A 16,732-nucleotide genomic window follows, 5' to 3' on the forward strand; every position below is an offset into this window, starting at 1 on the left:
AGAAACTCCTGTAGTCTCACTTCTTCCACCATTACAAACCCCTACAATCATTCATCATGCAGAAGACCCTCCGCATCAACTTGCTTGCCCGCAACCAAGCAGCTAAAGTATTTCATAAGAAGGAGAGGGTCAAATTTAATAAGCAATGGCATGAATACAAGCGCCAAAAGAACAACGTTGACGCTAAACGTGGTCAATATGTAAGAGAAGAGCGCTCCAATCGTCGTGAAGACTGGTTGCTGGGTCCATTGGCTCCGAATAGGGACAGTGGCACAAACAGAGGCTCATATGGGGCCATCGAAGTTGACTTATTTCACCCTCCTGAAATTCCTTTCCAAACAAGAGGTGGTCCAAAAATTGCTGGTTATGAGGCTAGAGACTGGGAGGAACAAGACGAGGAGGATAGATTCAAAGGAGAAACAATTGTGGGAAACGTTATTGAGAACGATCGTGTCGTTATTGTGCATGGTCCAGAACACTTAAGAGGTCGGGTCGATTATGTCCAGGCAATCGACCCAAAAAGTGAGTCTGTGAGACTGAGAACCGTGAATATGGTACGTTGGCTGGGGTTCCCTGCAAAAGACAAAAGCTGTCATGCTGACTATAATCATTAGGCTGATGTGCGCATCCCCGATATGAACCTTGCGGCACTCGGTAATGTAGCTGAGGCTCCCAAGTTCGAGACAATGACAGCCCCCATCCCCATGTCATGGGTCCGCCTCTGCCATGAGATGATAGACCCTGCCACTGGTCAGGTCAGACAAGCGATAGTAAGACACGTCCATGGCGACGCTCCTTACGCTCAACGAGCTCCTACCACAAACATCCCTGCACATACCCGCTACATTACTGGTTCCGCAGTATGGAGCTCGGATGGCAAGCCCATCGAAATACCCTGGCCAAGCGCAACCATGCAAGACACACCTCAAGCCACAGACACAGATACAGAAGAGAAGATAAGGTCAGACATGACATGGAGACCCCAACTTCTCAATCCTCCACTAGGCTACGTACCCCCTATACACGATGCCAACGCATCGAACATTCCAGACCAGAACGACCCACGCACACGATACACGGCTGGAGCATTGCAACCGGACAACCGACCAAGCGCCAGCAACATCGAACGAGCCGGACTACACGGTTTCGTCAACAGTAACAAGGCCATGGAACGACAGCAGCGAATCGTGCGCGGCATCTTGCAAGAGCTGAAACCTCAGCACAGGCGGGACGCGACAATGCACGATGACCCCGACTGGGTGAGAAGGAAGATGCTTGAGGACGCTAGAGCAATCTGGTGGAAAGATCGGATGATGAGTGCGAGCAAGAGCCCCGCGACGCAAGCGATTGAGCAAGAGGTGCAGAAGAGACGAGAACAGCGGCAGGAGGCTATGGCGCAGCACATGCAGGACTTGGAGAGTTTCAGAAGTGAGATCAAGGCGCAACGGGAGCTGAAAGAGAAAGAGAAAGAGCAGGAAGCTTCGCTATTGGCTACCAAAAAGACTCACGGCAGCAAGCAGGTACATGACTTTGCGAGTCTTATCACCGAGGTCCAGCAGTTGACTGTTGCGCGTCGTTATAAGAAGCCGGACGCGAAGTTTAGGAAGCGCTTGGCTAGGATGTGAGCTTACTGCTCGAAGAGCATATACACAAATTATGATTGTTCCTGGATAATGACCACGAAGTCTCTGTCACTTCGAAATGTACAGATTCGGGATGGCTTATACGCCGTGAAATTAGCTAAGAAGCTGCGAATGTATAGCAAATCAGTTGTAGATACCATTAGAACTATCGATCTATCTCCTCATTCTCTATTTGAGAGAAATCGAGATCGAGTCAGGTCAGGTCAGGTCACAACAGTACCTACATATTCTATTTTTCTGCCTATCACAAACCCACTTCCACCACGACCTTCAAGCCGAGCTCTTGCCTCCTTTCCGTTTCTCACACCATCCCTGTCCTGCCTCGTCTGCTCCTCCTCCAACGTCAAGTCAACATCCTCCCTCCCCTTCCACTGTACCAGAAACCGATTCACGCCACAGCACCGTTGGAGGATCTTCCCGCTCAGGCTGAGTGTCTTGACGCGTGCCCACGACTCGATGTAGATGGTTCGCATTGCGCCACTACCTGTGTTGCCTCGGACTGGTGCGACTCCCAAGAAGAGCAGTATCAGAGATGCGAGGACCAGAATGACAGCCGTGGCAGGACCGTTGGTCAAGATGAGGTCTGGGTAGGGGATGGGTGTATTGCCAGCTTTGGCGGCGGTGTGATTGTGCTTCTGCTTCTGGTCAGAGTGCTTACCACGAAGGAGCAGGATACAATCCCAGAGACAGCGGAGTGCTGATAGAGGCGTTGTGAGGAGGGATTGGTGAATGTTACGTGCTCGATGGACTGTGACGATGTCGTATAGACGTGAGTCCTGGGCGTTTGGTTCGGTTTCTGTCATGGGACTACTTCCAGCCATACTCTCGTTGCTTTCGCCCTTCCTTGTCCCCTCCTGATTGACGAGCCGTGCCTCAAACTCCCTCGCTCGCTCTGCACTGAAGCCGTCCCCACTACTGACCACCCATGTCCTTCTGCCGAACCTCGAGTTCAAGTACTCTGTGCCTAGGTTCTGCAGGATACTGATCATCTCGGCGGTGTGGCCACCGGATCCGAGTACAATGAGAAGATGGTCTTTTTGCTGGTGAGGATTATCTTTAGAGTTCGAGGGTGTACGTCTTGGTTTGGGCCGGTTGAGGACACGGATGACACGATATACGACCAGAGTCAGGAGGGTGGACAATATGATATACAGACTCAGGATAGTGAGAATGAGGGTGCAGTAGCTAGACAGGAAGGAATGAGAAGGATTGGACGGTAAAGACTCGTCGTCAAGCGTAATAGTGGTGCTCATTCTGTGCCGGTTTTATTGGTGCATTCGTGCCCTGCTCGTATATTGAGATATTTCCTGTTCAGGCCTCGATACACTTCGGGATAGCATACGCTGGGTGACCTTCAATTGCATGGCTTTGGATTTGGCTTAGACGCCGCGAAGTATTGCAATACACTTGGGGGGCCATTGCAAGAAATAAATGTGTATCAAGACTCACAAGTACTCGTCGCGGCGTCACGTGTACAGTAAATGGTCGCTCGTCTTCAAACTTCAGTCTTGCTGCATAGCGCAGATGCAGACGGACAAGGGTCTTCGAAGGTGGAAAGTGTGTTTCAGGGTTCTAGAGATGATCGCTCGCTCGCTATGCAGATGTATAAAATCAAGACTATGTTTGCTTCTTCGATCCACGCCTCGAATGGCCACCAGAACTGTACACATCCCTTAACATATCCTCCACAGCTGTCTTGTCGTTCAAGGAAATACCCTCAACATCCTGTCCAAGCTCTTGCACATTCCGCAATGGGGTACTTTGCGATTCAGGGTGCCTTCCAACGTTCGTCCTGCTGTCGACACTAAGACGTCGAGCATTGTCAACTGCGCCTACCTTCTCATCGACGTTTCTCCGCTGCTTGTATTCCAAGCTGGCACGTGGATAGTCGCCGTGGGTACTGTCACGTCTCTTGTCGTGACCATTCCCCTTATCCTCAATATTCCTTCTCTGTGTGTGCTCCAAACTAGTACGGCGACCGTCGCGGTTAACACCATTTCGAACGTCAACCGAGCTCCTTCGCGATGAGCTGCGACTTGGTGATACAGCAGCACCATTGGAAAGATCGACCGAGCCTCTTGGTGTGGATGATCTGCTCAGTGACATAGACGATCTCGAGCCATTCCTGTATATCCTCTCTTCACCTTCTTTCAAGTTGTCTGGTTCGAGGCCAGGATGGTACGGCTTCTCTGTCTTCTCATACTTTGACGTGTCAAGAAACCAAGTCCCGTCCGTCTCCTGTGACATCGCTGCAAAATCTTCGCCAGGCACTTTATCCATCAACGACGCGACAATTTCGTGCGAGTCGCCATGGTTGAAGAATAATGGCTGCCACGTTGTGCCACTCTTTTCTTCCTCCTTTCGCATGCTTCTTTGGCCTTCCTCGAGGTAAGATTTGGCCGCATTCACAGCTTTGAAATCGTTGTTACGAATGCCTTCCTGAGTATCATGCCATGCTCGACGTGACTCCCAAGGATCCATATCTTCTATGTTTGGCAGCTTCAATTCCGGTAGATTGCTGACGACCTCTGAAATATTGAAGGTTTCGATATCTTTCCCAGCATGCACGTCCCTAATTGTGAATTCTGTGCCCCAACTGCCCTCGATAGTGTAAATCGGGTGCTTAGGTCCTTCCTCCTCTTTGTACAAAGCTGCAGAGAAGCCGTGCCTTTTACCACGGCCCAGGAAACTTTGGCCCGCGAACTCAATCTTGGACATGTAACCGTTGGTACTTGGAATGTAGTAGGTTCCTTCAACCTCAGGATAGGGTGCTCCGGAGAGTACGCCTTTGACCTTAAAATCAGGTAAAGGTATCAGGTAATGTTCACCGTACTTCTCGATTGACTTCAATGCAAACCCGGTACTTGTAACATGTACTTGCATCGAGCTCCAGGAGAAAGTTACTTTCTGGCGATTGTATCCCTCGGCCACGACTCCGCATGTTGGATTCCACACACGACAGGCAGTAATTGGTGGATGGTGTGATACCTGCTCAGACACCAGGTATGTGTTCCCTATCTTCTCGTCTTCCCAATGTCCGATAAACAACTCGCCCAAGAAAGCGTTCAAGGGCTTCTTCACGCCTTCGGCTTGGGAATGTCCTAGGTAACACTGGGATTTCATGCCTGCTAAGAAGCTCTTGAGTACCAACAACGCTCTTTCCGCCGGCTCTTCACTTGTCGAGGGCGATACGAAAATGTCAGGATTCTCGGCCCAAAATGCAGGTATCTCCACCACTGACTTCTGGTCCAGCACAAATGGAGGCGCTGTGATATTGGACAGATCGCCTGTCATAGATGCTATAGAAGCAAGGAAGTCTTTTAGCGAGGACTTGTTCGAGGCCATAGGGTTCTCGTCAGGAGTGCCATCTTGTGCAGCCGAAAAGGTAGGATTTGCAAGATAGCGTAAGCTTGAGAAAACCATGCTTATCAAATTGCCTGCGTGGGCAGTACCCGGCACAAAACACCTTCAATTGAGACCAACGTCGAACCACCGCAGCTCTTAAGTACTGTGGCACTCGTTGTGTGACCTATAGACGTGCGTGTAATGTTGGAACGTTTGTACTGTGGGAAGGCCTATGTCTAGGTTAATTTCAGCAATATCGACTTTGACAGATGAGTATTAGGTAAAATAATGCTAGATTGGTAGGCAGCAAGTTTGAGAAGAGTGTTATAAGTATTCTTCAAGCTCGTAGGGAGGAAGCGAAGACGTTTAATCCCTATGCGATGTGCGAACAGAGCCTATAGCTATTGTTATCTGCTTCATGTTGGGTTGTACGATGTCATGTCGCGCAGAGCGCAGCATGATTCCCTTACCGGCAGCTCATGCGACCGCTGGAAGTTACGGCCGCGCAAGTGATCAGAAATTGGTTGATGAATGGCCCGAAAGACGAACTGAATCTGGCGAGATCGCGACGTCAATGAAGAGAGTCTTGCGTCAGCTCCAAGACTGGCGGGGCAGTTTTGGCGAGGATCGCCAATTGTGCTCGTATCTTGCCATGTTCTCTTGTGTGATCTCCGCTAATCCTGCCCGATCGAGGCCTTTGCGCGCGATCAGCCGTGGCTAAGATGTAGCAAGCAATGCTTCGCCTGCTTAGCTGAAGAAGCGAGAGCAATCAACGTAATAGTGTTGCCGAAGCCGCAAGTCTGCCTAGCGAGTAGTATCTCCAACAGCCTGAGACGGACTTGCCGAAATTTGAAGTGTTCAAAGTGCGTCTGAGAGGACATTTTCCTATGCAAGCACTTGACGTAGACCTACAGCTCCATTGACAAATGTTGCTATGCAGGAAGAAATACTGTATAGGTATGCAGGACGATAAGGCCGATTGGCAATGTTACTGCGTGGGGCAGCCTTCGTCCTTGAGTCCATCACCACCACCTCCAAGACCTGGTATAGCACCAAAGTCCGTCCCCGGGAATGGGTTCTTAACCAATTCCTCAGGCGGAGCTCCTAGAGCCTGCATTTCCTGCATCTTATCCCATACATACTGTCTACACTTCTCATCTTCGTCTTTGAAGCCCGGCTCTTCAAATTTGTTTGTTATGTCCCGGACGACCTGACTCTGCTTCACGTATCGGTCATAGTCGTCCTGCTTGATGGTAGGAGGTTTATGTTTCTGCAGCCAGTCTGGGTATTGATCATGTAGTTCTTTCATCGGTTCGTACAGCATGTCCTTCTGCGTCAATTGCTGCATCATGTCCAAGAACATCTTCGATATTCCCTCCTCACCACCTTCGCCGCCACCACCATCCAGGGCTTTGAGCATTTCTGCAAGCAAATCTTCATCTGATTTCGAGGCAGATTGCTGTGTTGCTGTCTTCGCTTGTGTATCAGACTCGTCGAGTCGCGACATGGTCTGCCGTATCGTGTCCTCGAACGACTTGTTGGCTTTACTTGCCTGCGGTGCAGTGGAGGAAGAGGGTCGCGACCTAGACTGCTCCTTCTCTGAATCTCTGCGTTCTCTCTCCGCAGTCGCGACATTCGCGACCTTGGCACCTTCTTCGCCGAGAATGGCTTTTAGAAGATCTTCCGGCTTCACACCCTGCTCTTCCATCTGGCGCGTAAACTCTTCCAACTCTTTGCCCATTTTTGTCATGTCGGGGTTCTGGGCTGCTATGTCGGCATCGCTGGGGATATTCGCGAATAGCTTGGACATTTCCGAGGACAATCTATTGATAAATTCTTCCTCCGACTCACCTGGCTTAGGTCCGTCAGGTAGTGGTTGATCACTCAGATTCAACACATCCTTCTCGGGTCTGCCAGGCCCTGATGAGGCTGGCGCTCGACTCGCATCTGGCTCGGTCGCTTTTGTCGTGGTCTTGGTTGGCGCGTTGGCGGAGAATTGATCAAGTACATCTTGATGCGGTCAGCGGAAGTATCGAGCTTGCAGGCTGTTCACGAACCATCGAGGTCGTCAAAGTCAGGATCTGAATCATCACCACCAACAGTAGGTGGGGCCGGTACTGATTCTGTTACTGCTTGCTCGTGGACAGTGCTAGCTGTAGGCTTATTTGCGGCACTATCAGCCATATTGAGAGTTCTTGATTGTATATCGCAACTCGCTTTCTATGTTCGACAGAGAGATCGTGAAAATAGTCAAGTGCACGCTTTGATGATTATCGCATCTCAACTTGAGTGTTTGGCACGGTCATCCAACAAAGCCGCGGCTTGGAAGAGTTCCTCACGCTCCACGTGACTGGATCTGTTGTCCTGAGCTTGAGATAGCTTTCTACCACAATCAATATGCCTCGATAGCAAATGCTTGGTCGTGTTCAAACCTTCGTTGCAGACGCGACGAAGAATTGCTTGAGATGTAGACCCTCTTCCATGCGGAGCAGGGCGTGCCGCTTCTTCTCGTCTAACCAGCGCGATGCCCCTTTACGTGTCCTATTTTGTGGCTCAGATGACTTCAGTATAACCTGCCTCCGAGCGCTGCACCGATATCACCAGTCGCCCAACAGTAATGTTGCTTCAATCGATGTCGCTACAAAGACGGACAAACGCACTGGCCGAGGACTGAAGGTCATCAAGCCGCCACCTATCAAGCTTGTCTCACAGCAGTTAGGTCTGCCCATCCATCAATTCGATACTTTTCGCGGATGGAACCTGCCTACATTACCTCACGAGGATCACATCAACCTGGTAATAGCTGTTTCTTTTGGCTTGCTTGTGCCACCTCGCATACTTAAAGCTTGTCACTTTGGGGGACTGAATGTCCATCCATCAATGCTACCCGACCTAAAAGGATCTGCACCCATTGAGCACGCCATCATTCATGGCTACGAGAAAACAGGAGTGACTATACAAACGCTCCATCCATCGAAGTTCGATGAAGGTCAAATCGTGCTGCAAACCCCACCTCCAGGTGTAGCCATACCAGACCCCGATCACATTACCGCGCGAGAGCTACGGCAGATTTTGGCGGAGATAGGATCAAAGATGCTGGTCAGGAGCTTACACGAACGCCTCTATCTCAGTCCGCGCCCTCAAATCGGTCCAGCCTATCCAATCAACCTCAACCATGCTCCCAAATTGTCCCCAGAATCACGACACATCAGCTTTGAGAACATGACTTCAATTCAAATCTTGAGGTTGAACAGAGCAATCGGGCATCTGTGGGTCAGGGTTGCCTCCTCTACACATGCGACGCCCTCTTCTTCTGACATGAGGCTCATTTGTAGCAACAACATCCGCTTGGCGCAAACAGACGACTTCGCAGGTGGAGTGTCCGAAGATTTGCTCAATCTTGCTAGACCTGGTGTACCTTTCAGAATTTCGCGTTACAACCACAACGAGACTATCAATTCACCTTCTCTGTTTGTACGTGCACATGATGGAAAGTACCTCTGCATTCCTGAAATCTCCATCTCCGGATTGAAGCCTGGAACATCATCCGTGATGGCAGCTCAAGCACGACTTTTCAGTACAGTTCCTGCGGCAGAGAATGGCAATATCAAAGTCTATGAATTTGCTCAACAACCGAGTTGAACCTTCTTTGAGTCCAGACGCAAATGAATACGACTCGATTCCGATATGCTAATCACGTTCCCATTTATCTCGTGCCAGATCTCAAACCAGCATCTGGTGTATCGTCAGCTAGGCACTGTGCGGTTCAGAGAATGCCTACCAATAACAATCTCCTGACCTGTCATGGATTTATTTTTTGCGATGTGGATAAACTGTATCTGGGTTAGATCGAAGAACATCTTTGTGCTAATGCAAGAAGCTCTGCAAAAACACGAGCTGTATGTTCTATTCAGGTTCACCTACCATGTCGGCGCAGTCGTCTAGATCTGTCTGATCATGATGTCAGCAATAAACAGGAGCCGCGGAAGGGCCATATTTACCTCCGTCTTTAGCACAGCTTTGTCCTTCAACTCCTTGATGCGGTCCTCAGAATATCTCAGTCCCCACTCGGTGAGTAAGAGGCCAGGCAGAACAGCATTCATACGGACTTTCGAACCCTGTGTGGCGGCGATGCACTTCATCAAATGCAATCCAGCTGCTTTCGTGACTGAGTATCCCATCGAACTGCCACCAGTCGAGATTCCCTGTCGTTCATCAGTACCTACTGCTGGCAACAGCGCGACGACGAACGTACCGCTACCGATGATGTGATAATGTAGACGCCACCTTCGTCGTTGGCATCGAATATTGGACCAGCTGCCTGCATGAGTTGCAGGTGAGCTAGACGTTGTTAGCTCGGAAAAACTTTTGTTAGACTGGAGCTCAGTCTGGGCAGATCTCAGTACAGATCCATGAAGTTTACTTACCCATCACATTGCTTGCCCAGCATTTATTCCACTCGTCGAGCGACAAGTCGTTGAGGTCACCAAATTTGGCGAATCGCGTCCATCCAGCGTTTGCGATGATTATATCAATTCCCCCAAAAGCCTTGACCGTTTCTTTGACCAGCCTCGTGTTGTCCTCAGATGATCCGCAATCTCCTCTAATGCATATAGCCTTCACTCCGTATGACTCCACCTTTTTGGCAACTTCTTCAGCCCGGTCTTTACTTGAGACATAGTTTACAGCAACGTTTGAACCCTCCGCAGCGAACTTTTCACAAATCAAAGCTCCTAGACCTCTAGTCTATATTAGTCATCTCATGCAACAGACCGTTCAATCCACAATACCTTGACCCTCCTGTGACGAGCACATTACGGCCTTTGAGGGTATACGGCATGCTGCTGCTTCTCTTTGTAAGTGGCGACACAGTAGTAATGCCTCTACTCACAAGTCGACTGTAGAGTGTGCAGATACAGTCGATCTGTCAAACTAAGTTACCACTACAGGGGTCGTCCTGCTGATGAACACTTACTCAACCTCGGTAAATTCTCACTTTTTCTTATACGGATATCTACCACCAATTTTCGACCCTCAACTACAACATTGTCATATGGAAGTAATTCTCCAGTTTCAAGTCGCGCAAGCGATTTGAACTCATTGACAGTTTACCTACCTATGCGGACGATTGGCTAAAATGACACACAACAGCCTACACTGCAGCACTACAACCAGAAAAATACCTTGAACGGGCCTTCAAGATAGAATGTGTTACCAACGTTGTTTCTAGACACAAGATATGCCGTCGTCGCTTATCATAACACGAGCTTGGCTGTGAAAAGCACTTGCTCAACATGACCATCAACCAGATTGGGTGCTTGGGCAGCTCAGGAGAGAACCGACTTGCTCTACAGAGGCAGGAGCGATCATAAACGACCTCCGTGTTGACGCATGGCTCTTGCCACATCACTGACTTTTCGTACCACCCAGCAATGTTCCTGCCTCTTTTTCTACGTCCAAATTGGGGCTTCTTTTCTTTTTGCTTGAGGTATTCTCCTGCACTTGGTGATGCTTTGCGGCTCATTTGCACAGTCCGTGCAACCAACAATGCCACTCACTTGATCAGAATCCCACGCCAGAATGATGTCTCACAGACCACAGCACCGCAAAGATGCCTCTCGTGGGTCTAGGTCATTATTCTCTGCTGATTTGTGGCGCAGCATTGGACGAAACCGTTCGCGTTCAAGGCCAGGTTTGTTCAAGCTGTTGCCAAAGTGATTGACTAACTGTATGGCTAGCAATGGGTGTTTCGAGCTCCGACTTGGACCTGAGAGCAGCTTCGAGCCTATCTTGTGATCCTGCACGCCAACCAAAGCCCTCTCAAACTGGATTTGCAACTCCTGAATACTCACCGTCATTACAGACTTCAACCTCGAACACTCTACGAAGTTCATATTTCAGACGGGGCAACAAAGTCCCACAAGTGACAGAAGACAATTCAATACAACAACATCGAAGGAGACCTCTTTCCTGGTTGCCTTTCTCAAGGTCAAGAACACAATGGCATACAACCAAGAGCCTTTCCATGCCGCTGCCTCAACACAACAGCATGTCGTCCGTATCCAGAAGCACAATCGGTACTCCTGTGCTAACAAGCACAACCAATGCTCGCGTAGCAGGTATCGAGAGTGTCGAATGCAGTGATGTTCTCCTACCAGACTGTTCGTCCAAGAAAGCTGGCTCGGTCCAAATGTCTACCAACACGGATTCAAGTTCACCTCAACCTCAACACGATATTGACAAGTCAAACCCCTGGGCTGTTACTGTCCGAAGCGTGAAGAAGAAACTTAGCCACTCTCGAAGAGCCAGCGCAAGCTTGTTGCTGGATGGTCCTTTGACCCGCCGAAATGCACGAGGGAAAGGTCACGCTGCTACACCTTCTGTTGGCTCTAGTCGTATGCTGGGTTCTGTGACTACCTACAAGGACAAGCTGCACCACTGGACGGGGCGAGATCCTCGACCACAAGTCGAAATGCGGAGTGATGCAAGTCTATCGCAGTCTTTGAGTCGAAGCAAGGCTTCTACTGCAAATGTTCACAGTGCTGATACCGGTGAGAATGAGCAGCGAGTGCCACGTCTTCCTTGCCTTTACACAGAGAGCACGACCAATTTGCTTGCTACTTCGTTGAGTCGTTCTTTCGCTAGCGCCGTCGAGAAAATTGATTTTGATTCATCACCGACCTTGGTCTCTCACAATACACCAACATCGAGGCTCAAGAAAGCCAGGTCGTTGTGGAGTCTCAACAGGCTTGTACGAGATGTTTCTGGTAGCAGCCTGGAGACAGGTGAGTTGAATCTATACACTCACTTGTGCATACACGTACATGTGTTGACATATTCGGCAGGTCAGTCCTCAACACAACTGAGTTCTGTAGATCCTAGTTCAACCGCATCAGGGTCTCATGTCTCCAAAATCTCGTCCGCAGCAAATGGACGGCTCAAACTTCAAGCGGGACCAGATGCACGGGCACTGTCCAAGCCTCGTCCTCTGAGATGGTCTGCCAGAAAGAATAGGTGGATCAAGCCAAAGCCACCACCGCGAGCGAACCAACATGTTGATCCTCTCAGAGTCCATCCTGGTGTCACATCATTTGTGACACCGTCTCAGCGGGTCAATACTCCTATCACGCCAGGACAAGCACATCCGCGATCGCAGCAGGCAGATAATGACGACCAAGATGGCTCAGCACTAATAGACAGAGCTGTCATCTACTCACCTTCCACAGGCGATCTGAGTGTATACTCTAGGACGCCGTCCCCCACTGCTCTGGAAGCACAGCTTGCGGCTCGAAAAGAGCGACAGCTGCAGGAGACGCCTACAAGGAAGCCTTTGCATAAGTCAAGCGGGTCCATTCTCAGAAAGAGTGTGAGCACCTTCTTTGGAAGGTCGACTAGCATAATAAAGTTCAGCGGATTCTCTCCCATTAAGAGGTCGAAAACAGAGCAGAACATTGCCACTACTTCAGACCGTATGAGCTGGTCACATGGTCTGAGTTTAAAAAACAAGGGTATCGCTATCGACAGACCCAGAGAACGATCCATGAGTACACCTGTATTGTCCAGCACTGATGGTGTGAGAGCTGTCTGGGACTACCAACCGACCACACCTTCACCTCTTCGCAAAAGCACCAAAGTGAGCACAACACCTGGCGGCCGCCAAAGAGCATTGACAACGACAACCCCTATCAAGATGCCTACTGAAGACATGGCATCACGCATACCAAGAAGCCAAGCTCCGTCTCTGGGGCCGGAGAAGCGATACGCAAGGTATATTAGGCATTCCGCAGAAAACACCATCTGTCCTTGAACCACTACCGACTGAGTCACATACACTTTCGTTTCTGAAAAGCATGCATCGAGACAATATTACTGTACTATATATAGAGCACCAGCACGTCCAGCATGCTTTGCTCAGAGTCTGGGGAGATGGCATTGTCTCAAGGCTTGGTGGCTTTCCTGAGTTGACTCTTACTCTATAGCAGACAAGTTTGTAACAATATTACTCATATCTCTTCCTGCCTGTCACTCGACCATACACTAAAGAATTTCTGTACGATGCAAGTTGTACTGATGCGTGCACGCCACAAACCCGAAGAACTGATGTTGAGGCGGTCTACTCACCGCCATTAACGCGCTATGGCGGCCTGAGATGCCACAACCTCACGCTCTTTAACGAGGCCTAGATTTTCATGGTGACCTTCGCGAAATGCGTTGTGGCTGTTTGACCGGCTGTTGCATTGATAAGCTAGAGAGAACAGTCTTCCTTGAAACGCTCAATATCGCTATGCGATTTCACTGTAACAAAAAGAGCCATTATTTGTGCGAGATTGGCGTTCTTGGGTCTAGCTTCCGATTGTCTAATCCCTAGCTCGTCGGCACTTGAGATTGAGCTCCAGGGTTCGTGTAGTCCTATATTACTACTTTTTGGAATGGGCAATTCGAGCAAACATGCTTGCCCTTTCTTAAATTGATTAATCGAGGATTGATTGGTGTGCGATGTCGCAAAACAGATTGCCTCGATTTCAAAATCCTCGAGTGCTTCACTTGGTTAAATTCGAGACAGTCGAAATCTCTCTCTGAAACACAGATGGTTGTGCTGCCGTAAGAAGCAGTATCGGAAGTTTAGCAAGCATGACTGGCGTCTTCTCCAGCTCTTCAGCGGGTACCTGCAGAGCGCAATGGGGACCTCGTTGACGCTAGCAAATTTCTACAGTGGAAGAACTCCTGTGTGCAGGTAACTTGGGATTCTGACATACAGTACACTGACAGGTGATAGTCGATATGATTTAGCTGTTTGCAGCCGGATCGACACGCGCTATACCATGTCAGTTGACCTAGATGGTGCAGCAGTAACGAATTATATAGAACTCGGACATAAGATGACAAGTTGGGGCACGAGTACCACAACTCGTCTGTCAGCGTCGTACAACTCCCATTGGCTTGGAGATATGCATTGCCTTCGAAAACAGACGAATTTACCTCAAAGAGGGCAGTCTTCAAGGTCGTATCTTTCTGGTCGGTAGGTGAAAGGAATCTAAAGCTAAACCATGATCAGTGTGGGTGTGCATGGTGGTAGCGAGGTGGAGGCCGAATGCGACAATGAAGGCCTGTAGCGAGTCAGGCTAAGCTTTAATCAGCCAGACGGAATACCCGCAGCGGTCACTCCGACCTCTCTTGCTGCAATTTTGCTTTTCTTGCTCCAAATCCTTCACATCTCCCTGCATCAACGCTTCGACCAAAGGAAACAAACTGCAGGTGCATCTGCCTTGCGTCAAGAATATCTGGACCTTCCTTTGTTGGTTGCATTCTCCCATATTCAGGCCTGCAGGCGATGAGGTTGTGAGCAAGGCTCAAAGCGTGGAGCAAACAGGTTATCGCTCCTTGTTACCTGCGGCCGTGCTTAGTACTTGAGCTTGGCAAGGAGTTGCGGCTCCTGCGACTCTACGCCGTTTGTCTTCTCTCCTCCTTCCTAGGTATGACACCGCCAGCCTGTTTCTCTATTTGCTTCCATCAACTTGGCCGCCAGCTACTGCCATTTGCTTGCTGACAAAATTTCACTCTTTATGCATTACTGACTGTCGGGAAGCCGGGGAACCGTGGTCCAGGTGGCCGAAATCAACACCTCCGAAATCCAAGCATTGTCGCATTCTTCCTCGAAACCAACTACGAACCCACGATAGTCAGCCGATCGCCTCGTTGTTGAACCTCTCGTCCTCCAGCCGTTATGGCTACCTCTTCATCGAATGTCGTTGGTGTCCACTACAGGGTTGGAAAGAAGATAGGTGAAGGCTCTTTCGGCGTTATTTTCGAGGGCACCAACCTGCTTAACAACCAACAAGTCGCTATCAAATTCGTACGTCAATAATGTAAACTTTGGGTTTACAGGTAGTAACAGGTCACAGGAACCTCGAAAAAGCGATGCTCCGCAACTCCGCGATGAATACAGAACATATAAGATACTAGTAGGATGTCGTATGTGCAACGACGTATCTCGCATGCGAACCGATGTCTAACTTTGCTTAGCCGGGATTCCAAATGTCTACTACTTTGGCCAGGAGGGTTTGCACAACATCCTTGTCATTGATCTGCTAGGTCCCAGCTTGGAAGATCTGTTCGATCATTGCAACCGCAAATTCTCTGTAAAAACAGTCGTTATGGTCGCCAAACAAATGGTAGGATCAATGTACTATTCATGAAAGATTCGAAACTAACATTAATGCAGCTCTCTCGAGTACAGACGATACACGAGAAGAACCTAATTTACAGAGATATCAAGCCCGACAACTTCTTGATTGGACGACCAAACACAAAATCGGCCAACGTTATTCACGTGGTCGACTTCGGAATGGCCAAGCAGTACCGAGATCCCAAAACTAAACAGCATATCCCGTACAGGGAAAGGAAGTCACTTTCCGGCACAGCACGTTATATGAGCATCAACACACATTTAGGAAGGGAACAGTCTCGACGCGACGATCTTGAAGCATTAGGCCACGTCTTCATGTATTTCCTTCGAGGAGGATTGCCCTGGCAAGGCTTGAAAGCAGCTACAAACAAGCAAAAATATGAAAAGATCGGGGAGAAGAAACAGACCACCGCCATCAAAGACCTGTGCGAAGGTCTACCAGGTCAGTACTTGCACAAAGGTTTGGAGGCGTACTGCTAACAAGGCCTCAGAAGAATTCAACAAGTATCTGAGCTACGTTAGAAATCTTGGTTTCGAGGACACGCCCGACTACGACTTTTTACGAGATCTATTTACACAGGCCCTGAAAAATACTGGCGAAGTCGAAGATGGCGAGTATGACTGGATGAAATTGAATGGAGGACGTGGCTGGGAGGCTGTCAAGGCACATCCTTCCGCACATCATCTACACAACCCAAATGCACCAGCTGAGGCATCAGCACGAGCACTGCACCACGCACCAGGTGCAAGGGGACAAGACGGCCGACCATCACGAGAGCGAGCAGCCATATCTAGCGACCGTTTAAACGCCGCGCAGCCGCCACCTCCGGGATCGCCAGCAAAGCCAGGAGTGGCGGCTCTTTCGAAGACGCCAGGCAACCGAACAAGCGCAGGAGGCGTACCCAAGAGGACGAGCGGCCTTCAGAACCAGGTTGACATCAACTCACCTCCAAGTACGCAACAACTGCATGGCAGCAATGTTAACCTAGGTCCAACTCAGAGTCGACAAAGTCCAGCAGCAGCAAATCTCCAGAGCAACCAGGGGCGTGTTCCACCACAACAGGAACAGCAGCCTAGCTTCATGCAGAAAATCATGAAGGTGCTATGCTGTGGTTAGGGGAGGACTTCACGTCGTCATTCTCACAACGCATATGCGTTGAGTTCGACCTAAGACAACTTACTGGGTCGTGGGTGTGACGAACGAATTCAAAAAGTCGGGTACGCAGCCGCAACGTCTACCCTGAAGCTGGTCTTGAACAACATTAGAGACGGCCGATTATGATTAACGATCTTGAGCGAAAGGCTTCATTTTCATTTGTGGAGTAATGTACGAGTGCGACAGCCAGGCGTTTGGAAGCATTCTCTGTGATTGGTCAAAGGGAGGAGGACATCACTCGTTTCTCATCAAGAACACATATACATGAACAGGCATTAATAAAGGACAGTCTTGTTTGAGAGCTTTAGCAGGAAGGTGGTAATATAGCAAAACCATATCAGAAAAACAAGAAGAAAGGAAGCATGCATACTGCTCAAAAGGATGGGGGAAACAGAGAGTGAT

At 49.4% G+C, this 16,732-nt stretch overlaps 6 protein-coding genes across 6 annotated transcripts; 3 read left to right on the top strand and 3 right to left on the bottom strand.

Moving 5' to 3' along the window:
- Positions 1 to 56: 56 nt before the first annotated feature.
- LTR64_006883 (uncharacterized protein) lies at positions 57 to 1,625 on the top strand (the record flags this gene model as incomplete). The annotated part of the gene is made up of 2 exons (XM_064901209.1): positions 57 to 554; positions 615 to 1,625. The coding sequence occupies 2 exons, from the start codon at positions 57 to 59 to the stop codon at positions 1,623 to 1,625; spliced, it is 1,509 nt and encodes a 502-aa protein (XP_064752285.1).
- Positions 1,626 to 3,260: 1,635 nt separating this feature from the next.
- On the bottom strand, positions 3,261 to 5,066 carry LTR64_006884 (uncharacterized protein; the record flags this gene model as incomplete). Its single annotated transcript, XM_064901210.1, has 1 exon — positions 3,261 to 5,066. One exon carries the CDS (start codon positions 5,064 to 5,066, stop codon positions 3,261 to 3,263), a length of 1,806 nt encoding a protein of 601 aa, XP_064752286.1.
- A 910-nt stretch (positions 5,067 to 5,976) lies between these two features.
- Positions 5,977 to 7,172, bottom strand: PEX19 (Peroxisome chaperone and import receptor; the record flags this gene model as incomplete). Its single annotated transcript, XM_064901211.1, has 2 exons — positions 5,977 to 6,998; positions 7,046 to 7,172. The coding sequence occupies 2 exons, from the start codon at positions 7,170 to 7,172 to the stop codon at positions 5,977 to 5,979; spliced, it is 1,149 nt and encodes a 382-aa protein (XP_064752287.1).
- Positions 7,173 to 8,894: 1,722 nt separating this feature from the next.
- On the bottom strand, positions 8,895 to 9,828 carry LTR64_006886 (uncharacterized protein; the record flags this gene model as incomplete). Its single annotated transcript, XM_064901212.1, has 5 exons — positions 8,895 to 8,939; positions 8,990 to 9,193; positions 9,244 to 9,329; positions 9,416 to 9,729; positions 9,779 to 9,828. The coding sequence occupies 5 exons, from the start codon at positions 9,826 to 9,828 to the stop codon at positions 8,895 to 8,897; spliced, it is 699 nt and encodes a 232-aa protein (XP_064752288.1).
- A 1,209-nt stretch (positions 9,829 to 11,037) lies between these two features.
- LTR64_006887 (uncharacterized protein) lies at positions 11,038 to 12,795 on the top strand (the record flags this gene model as incomplete). The annotated part of the gene is made up of 2 exons (XM_064901213.1): positions 11,038 to 11,773; positions 11,834 to 12,795. 2 exons carry the CDS (start codon positions 11,038 to 11,040, stop codon positions 12,793 to 12,795), a joined length of 1,698 nt encoding a protein of 565 aa, XP_064752289.1.
- A 2,347-nt stretch (positions 12,796 to 15,142) lies between these two features.
- YCK2 (Palmitoylated plasma membrane-bound casein kinase) lies at positions 15,143 to 16,291 on the top strand (the record flags this gene model as incomplete). The annotated part of the gene is made up of 3 exons (XM_064901214.1): positions 15,143 to 15,160; positions 15,211 to 15,616; positions 15,666 to 16,291. 3 exons carry the CDS (start codon positions 15,143 to 15,145, stop codon positions 16,289 to 16,291), a joined length of 1,050 nt encoding a protein of 349 aa, XP_064752290.1.
- Positions 16,292 to 16,732: the final 441 nt, after the last annotated feature.

Source organism: Lithohypha guttulata (assembly GCF_036872675.1).
Source record: "Lithohypha guttulata strain CCFEE 5908 chromosome Unknown scaffold_5, whole genome shotgun sequence".
NCBI lineage: Eukaryota > Fungi > Ascomycota > Eurotiomycetes > Chaetothyriales > Trichomeriaceae > Lithohypha > Lithohypha guttulata.